The sequence below is a fragment of the Urocitellus parryii genome, chromosome 10 (genome assembly GCF_045843805.1).
Source record: "Urocitellus parryii isolate mUroPar1 chromosome 10, mUroPar1.hap1, whole genome shotgun sequence".
NCBI lineage: Eukaryota > Metazoa > Chordata > Mammalia > Rodentia > Sciuridae > Urocitellus > Urocitellus parryii.
The window spans coordinates 82,411,585-82,418,834 of NC_135540.1; the positions used below are offsets into that span (position 1 = coordinate 82,411,585).

The 7,250-nt window shown below is 35.1% G+C and overlaps 1 protein-coding gene across 1 annotated transcript; it reads left to right on the plus strand.

The window, feature by feature from the left end:
* The first annotated feature begins 2,145 nt into the window (after positions 1 to 2,145).
* On the plus strand, positions 2,146 to 3,807 carry Gk2 (glycerol kinase 2). The gene has a single exon (XM_026403141.2). The coding sequence runs from the start codon at positions 2,146 to 2,148 to the stop codon at positions 3,805 to 3,807; it is 1,662 nt and encodes a 553-aa protein (XP_026258926.1).
* Positions 3,808 to 7,250: the final 3,443 nt, after the last annotated feature.

Below are 7,250 nucleotides of genomic sequence, written 5' to 3' on the forward strand. Positions count from 1 at the left end.
TGTAGTGTATGCCCTAATGTAGAAAACTACCATTCAAGCTGGGCATGGTGGCACATGTCTGTAATCCAGAGGCTCTGGAGGCTGAGGCAGAAGGATTACAAGTACAAAGCCAGCTTTAGCAATCTAGCAAGACCCTGTTTCAAAAAAAAAAAAAAACATAAAAAGGGCTGGAGATGTGGCTCAGTGGTTAAGTGCCCCTGGGTTCAATCCCAGTACCAAAAAAAAAAAAAAAAAAAAACCAAAAACTATTCATTGAGTAGATATTCAATAAACTTTAATTATTCACCTTTTACAATTAATCTAAAACTTCAAGTTTACATTTAGAGGACTTTCACTTTGGCAAAGACAGACTAAAAGACATTGGATTTAAATTTTGATCTGAAACAATTATAAAAAAATGAACAAAAATATATTAACAGTTCACATAATTCATAAAATATATAACAATGGCTCATAATGATTTCTAAGAGGTAAGAAACAAATGGTAGGAGTTCTAGTAGATTACTGCCTTGAAGTTTTGAGGCCATATCACAGGGCCCTAGGACCCAGGTGGAGTCCAGTGGAAATTCTATGGTAAGGAGACAGAGCTAAGCATCCAAAGAAACTAAGGAAGCTAGACTATGCAGTATATATACTGGAAAGAGAAGTGTTACACAGAAACAGACTCCAGAGCTCTTCAGAGGATCCGCAAGTGTTCATTTAAGCTTTGATCAGTGCATTTTGTATGTGTGTGTGTGTGTGTGTGTGTGTGTGTGTGTGTGTGGTGTTGGGGATTGAATCCAGGACCTTGTGCATGGTAGGCAAGCACTCTACCAATTGAGCTATATCCCCAACCCAGTGAAGAACTTCTTGAGGCTGAACTGCACATAAAAATATCAGAGAAAACAGCATCCAGTTTTGACCCAGGATTGAGCAGAGTGACTATTCCTACCAGTCACCAGAGCCTTATTTTTTATCAGCACTGGATAGAATAAGAAGGAAAATCTTATTTAGATCTACACTGAGTATGGTCTTTGTTCCACCTAACAAATCTTAAAAGACCCAAAGAATCAAAATGTTTCCCTATAACTTATCTACATCTGAGAACAAAGTTCTCAAAGAAGATTTATAGGAATATAAAAGTATCCAGCATCCAGCCAGGTGAAATTACAGTGTTTGGCATTTACAATGGCAGGCATGCAAAGAAGTCATAATGAAGAGATAATTGAACTGGAACTGACACAGATTTTAGAATTAGCAGAAAATGAAATTAAAAAGTTTCTCTAACTATATTTCATGTGTTCAAAATTTAAGTACATATTTACAAAACACAAATTGACCTTCTAGTAATGAAAACTATGATGGTGTGAAGTGAAAAATACACCAGATGAATTAACAGCAGATTGGACGTTGGAAAAGAAAAGATTAGTGAACTTGAAGGTCTAATAATTAGAAACTCTCTAAAATCAAGCACAGAGAAAAGATAATTATAATGGGTAGAGCTTCCGTGAGCTTGTAGGATAACTCCAATATGTGTCATCTGAGTTCTTAGGGGAGTGAAGAGAGAATTAAAACATATTTGAAGAAATAATGGTCAAAATTTCCCAGATTGGATGAAATCTGTAAACCTACAGATTCAAGTGACTCCATGAACACCAAGAGCAGGAAAACAACAAAACAAAACTACACAAAGGTACATCATGATAAAATTGATTAAAATGACCGAAGAAAAACGGAAAGGCAGAGAAAAATACACGTAACAGCTTTCAATATTAAGAATAATGCTTTCTAGAGGTTCAAAAGTTGGAAGAATGCATCTCCAGCACACCTGCACTGAAAGAAACGTTGAAGGTTATCTCACAGGAAGAAAAGAAACAACAGAAATACAGAGGCACACGAAAGAGGGAAAGCACCGGTATCCTGAATTACACGCATAGACATCTAACTTGTTTAAACTTCAAACGCTCCAATGACGCAGAAGATGCTGGAGGCGGGGCTTGGGACGCAGGGGCGGGGCAAGAGGGTGCAGCGCCAGTTAGGGGGCAAAGGTCCCCAGAGGCAGCCACGCCTGCGCAGCGTGTGCCAGGCTGGCTGCGCGCCCCTCCCCCAGTGCCGCCGTCTCCTGGGAAACGGTACCAGAGCTGCCAGAGGCGACTGGCTGGTGTCATGGCAGCCCCAAAGAAAGGAGCTGTGGGGCCGTTGGTGGGGGCAGTGGTCCAGGGTACCAACTCCACTCGCTTTCTGGTTTTTAATTCAAAAACAGCAGAACTACTTAGTCATCATCAAGTGGAATTGACCCAAGAGTTCCCCAGAGAAGGATGGGTGGAACAAGACCCTAAGGAAATTCTTCAGTCCGTCTATGAGTGTATAGAGAGAACGTGTGAGAAACTTGATGAAGTGAACGTTGATATCGCCAACATAAAAGCGATCGGAGTCAGCAATCAGAGGGAAACCACTGTCATCTGGGACAAGTTAACTGGAGAGCCTCTCTACAATGCTGTGGTGTGGCTTGATCTCAGAACCCAGTCTACCGTTGAGAATCTCAGTAAAAAAATTCCGGGAAACAATAACTTTGTCAAGTCTAAGACTGGCCTTCCACTTAGCACTTACTTCAGTGCAGTGAAACTTCGCTGGATGCTTGACAATGTGAGAAATGTTCAAAAAGCTGTTGAAGAAGGTAGAGCTCTTTTTGGTACCATTGATTCATGGCTTATCTGGAGTATGACAGGAGGAGTTAATGGAGGTGTCCATTGTACAGATGTGACAAATGCAAGTAGGACAATGCTTTTCAACATCCATTCTTTAGAATGGGATAAAGAGCTCTGTGACTTTTTTGAAATTCCAATGAATATTCTTCCAAATGTCTGGAGTTCTTCTGAGATCTATGGCCTGATGAAAAGTGGAGCCTTGGAAGGTGTGCCAATATCTGGGTGTTTGGGGGACCAGTCTGCTGCATTGGTAGGACAGATGTGCTTCCAGGAAGGACAAGCCAAAAACACATACGGAACAGGCTGTTTCTTATTATGTAATACAGGTCGTAAATGTGTATTTTCTGAACATGGCCTTCTGACAACTGTGGCTTACAAACTAGGCAGAGACAAGCCAGTATGTTATGCATTGGAAGGTTCTGTTGCGATAGCTGGTGCTGTTATTCGTTGGCTAAGAGACAATCTTGGAATTATAGAAACCTCAGAAGAAGTTGAAAAACTTGCTAAAGAAGCAGGTACTTCTTATGGCTGCTACTTTGTCCCAGCCTTTTCAGGGTTATATGCACCTTATTGGGAGCCCAGTGCAAGAGGGATAATCTGTGGTCTCACTCATTTTACCAACAAATATCATATTGCTTTCGCAGCATTAGAAGCTGTTTGTTTCCAAACCCGAGAGATTTTGGATGCCATGAATCGTGATTGTGGAATTCCACTCACTCATTTGCAGGTTGATGGAGCAATGACCAACAACAATATTCTTATGCAACTACAAGCAGATATTCTGCATATTCCAGTAGTAAAATCTTCCATGCCTGAAACAACTGCTTTGGGAGCTGCCATGGCAGCAGGAGCTGCAGAAGGAATAGGCGTTTGGAGTCTTGAACCTGAGAATTTGTCGGCAATCACGATGGAAAGGTTTGAACCACAGATACAGGCTACAGAAAGCGATATTCGTTACGCTACATGGAAGAAAGCTGTGATGAAGTCAATGGGTTGGGTTACAGCTCAGTCTTCTGAAAATGATGATACTGCTATCTTCTCTAGTCTGCCTTTGGGATTTTTTGTAGTGAGTAGCATGATAATGTTAATTGGGGCAAGATACATCTCAGGTATTCCATAATAATTCCAACCGTGGATTCCCAAGATGTGAGCTTTTTACATAATGAAAGAATCCAGCAGTTCTGTCTCTTAATGTGATGACATTATTTCTCTGATTTTATTTATAAATCACTTGCTACATGACCTATAAGAACCCTATGTAGACCTGTGGCTTCAAATAAAGAAATCACAGTAGAAAAACACTGTAGAAACATCTGGTGTGTATTTTTTTTAACATCAGTATTTAAATTTGATTTAACATCCTGCCCCACTCTGTAAAATATAGCATATTTGTATTCTATCCATAGAATCTATCATCAAATATACATTATCATTTATGGACCAGGATTTAGTTATCTGTGCTAACCACACCTGATGAAGAACTATAACTAATCTGCTAAAATGGAGAAGCTTAAATATTATTGTTCTTAATACCCACCCTCCAATTTCTCTTTTCTACCTGTTAGGGAGACTACAACATCTTCACTGAATGTTTAATAGAAAATTTTGCTACATTTTTACAGTGAATTTGTTATTCTCATAGTTTAAATATTTTCCTGAAAAATATTTGCCAAATTGAAATTTGTCAGACATTTTACATGGTCTCACTAATTACATGGAATTACTGTACAGATCCTCTAGGAAGAAAGATACTTTTTTTCTTTTCATCTTTCCTTTTCATGTATTTTACTTGATTGCATAATATTCATATCTAAATATTATAGGGTAGCCCAATTATAAATTAAGAGCACATTTTTGCCAGTATATTATATCAGGACTATCCTAACTAGAGTATTACAAACATAAATATTTTAGGTTCAATAGCTATGTGCATTTTTCAGCAAAATATACAAACATATTAGTTAACAGGAAAGAGCATTTTCTTAAAAAGGTAGTAATAAAATATTAAATATGTTTCAATTCCAGCACAAAATTAAAATTTTAAATTAAAAAAGTATATAGTTATGTTGATACAAAATGTGTAATATTTCAACAATATTTCTTACACCTTACTTTTTATTTAAATTGTCTTAGCTATATATATGCTAGAAAATGAAATGACTGTGGATCACTGCAATAAACATTATTTTCAAGCAGGAAAAAAATGACTTCAAATAATATTATATGGGACTTATGCATTTGTAAAAGGAAACAATAATAGCAAGAAAGTTGGAAGAGGAAAAATGGAAGTGTAATTTTTGAGATTCATGTACTATATGGAAAATGGTAATAATATCATTTGAAATTACACTGGAAACTAAAGATGCATACTATAAATCCTAAAATAAAATGGAAAGTTATAATTAACAAGCCAGTTAGATACATAAACATTAAAAATATAAAAGTTTTCAATTAATCCTAAAGTAGGTATAAAACAGATGAAAAGGAACAAGAATAAATAGGAAAATAGAAAATAATAGCAGAAAAATGTATTTAATAATACCAGGAAGCACATTAAATTTAAATTATCTAATTACCCCAGTTAAAAAGCAAGATTATCAAACTTAAAAAAAAAAAGACCCAAATATGCTGTCACCTAGAAACACACTGAAATAGGTACAAGGAAAAAAATAAAAACTGGTTAAAAGTAAAATAGAAAAAATGATACGCCATACTAAAATTAATCTAAAGAAATCTGGAGTGTCTATAGTAATAGAAAAAACTAATTTTAAGCAAAGAATATTAATAAGCCATTTTGCAATAATAATTTTATCAAAATCAATAGATAGATACATATGCACTTAATGGTGGTGCTTCAAGGCACATAAAGCAAAATCTGGTAGAACTGAAAGAAAAGGTAGAATTATAATTACCACAAGAGATCTCAACATCTCTTCCTCAACATTTGATAGAACAAGTAGAGAAGAATTTAGTATAGAAGATTTGAACAATATATCATACAACTTCACTTAATTGACATTCATAGAAGATGTCACTTAAAAATATAATACATTTTCAGGTCCATATAAAACAATGACCACCATAAACTATATTCAAGAGATAAACCAACTCTCAAAAAATTTAAAAAGGTTTTTCTATAAAGTATGCTCTCTGAGCACACTGGAATTATAAATAAAAAAATTTCTGGAAAATTCCCAAATATTTGGAAAACAAAAAACAAAAATAATGAGTTAAAGAGGAAAAAAAGGGAAAACAAATTATTTGAAACTGAATGAAAATGAAAACATACTAAAATTTGTGAGGTATTGTTAAAACAGTAGTTAAGAAAAATTTTATAGACCCAAAGGCCTATATTAGAAAAAAGGAAAGCTCCTAAATCAATGACCTCAACTTCCACCTTGAGAAACTAGAAATATAATAATAGACTAAACTCCAAATAAGTAGAAGTAAGTAGGAAAGATGAGAGCAGTAATCACTGAGATATCCAATAGAAATAGTAGTAAAACTCAAAAAGCTCATTCTTCTAGATATCAAAGCATCTGATGAAACTTTTAGCTAAACTGATCAGAAAGCAAAGACAAAATTAACAATGTCAGAAATAGGAATGACAGACATCACAGCATGTCCAAAGAATGTTAAAATTAGAATTATAGGGATATTAGGAAAACTTTGACTATAACATTGACAACTTAGATAAAATGAACAAATTCCCTGAAAAACACAAACTGCCAAAACTCAAAGGGGTGGGGGAGGGTGGGGGGTGGGGGGGCTTGAATGGCCCTCTTTTAAAGAGTTTGAATTTCTAGTTGAAGTCCTCTCCACAAAGAAAAACCCAAACCCAAGTAGCTTTAACAGTGGCTTCTTCTAAACAAGTAAGGCAGAAATAAAACACATTCTACACAAACTCTTCCAGAAAGCTGAAAGGACAGAATATTTTCAAACTCATTCTGTGAGGCCAGGTTTCCAGTATTATTCTGATTCTAGCACCAGGAATAATTTTTTAAAAAAATGACTTTACAAGAAAAAAAATAACTTCAGGCCATTGTCTTTGTAAATAGATACAAATTTTCAAAACAAAAATTTGGCAGAATTAACTATATTCAAAGGAATATTATGATCAATGACAACATAAAAAAGAGAGAACAGTAAATCAATATAATTAGAAAAACCAACCCATTTACTTCACAATATCAACAAATTAGAAAAGAAAAACTGTAGGAGAGATAACTACTAACTGGAATGTCTAAAATTAAAGACTGACCACATCTAATGTTGGTAAGGATATAGAACTGTATCTCTTTATGTGGAAATGTAAAATGTTACATTTTGGAAAATAGTTAAACTGTTTGAAAGTTTCTTACAAAAATTAATGTGTATCTTTTCATATTATCTTGGGTATTTACCCAAGAGGAATGTGAAGTATATCAGTACAAAGACATGTTCATAGCTCTTACAACCAAAAACTGGACCCAAGTCAGAATTCCATCAACAACTCAACAAACTACAATATATCTAGTCAATGGAACACTATTCAGCAACAAAAAGAAATGAACTACTGATATT

Excerpts from the sequence above, each read along its gene's own strand:
- Gk2 (XM_026403141.2), top strand. The coding sequence starts at position 2,146 with ATGGCAGCCCCAAAGAAAGGAGCTGTGGGGCCGTTGGTGGGGGCAGTG.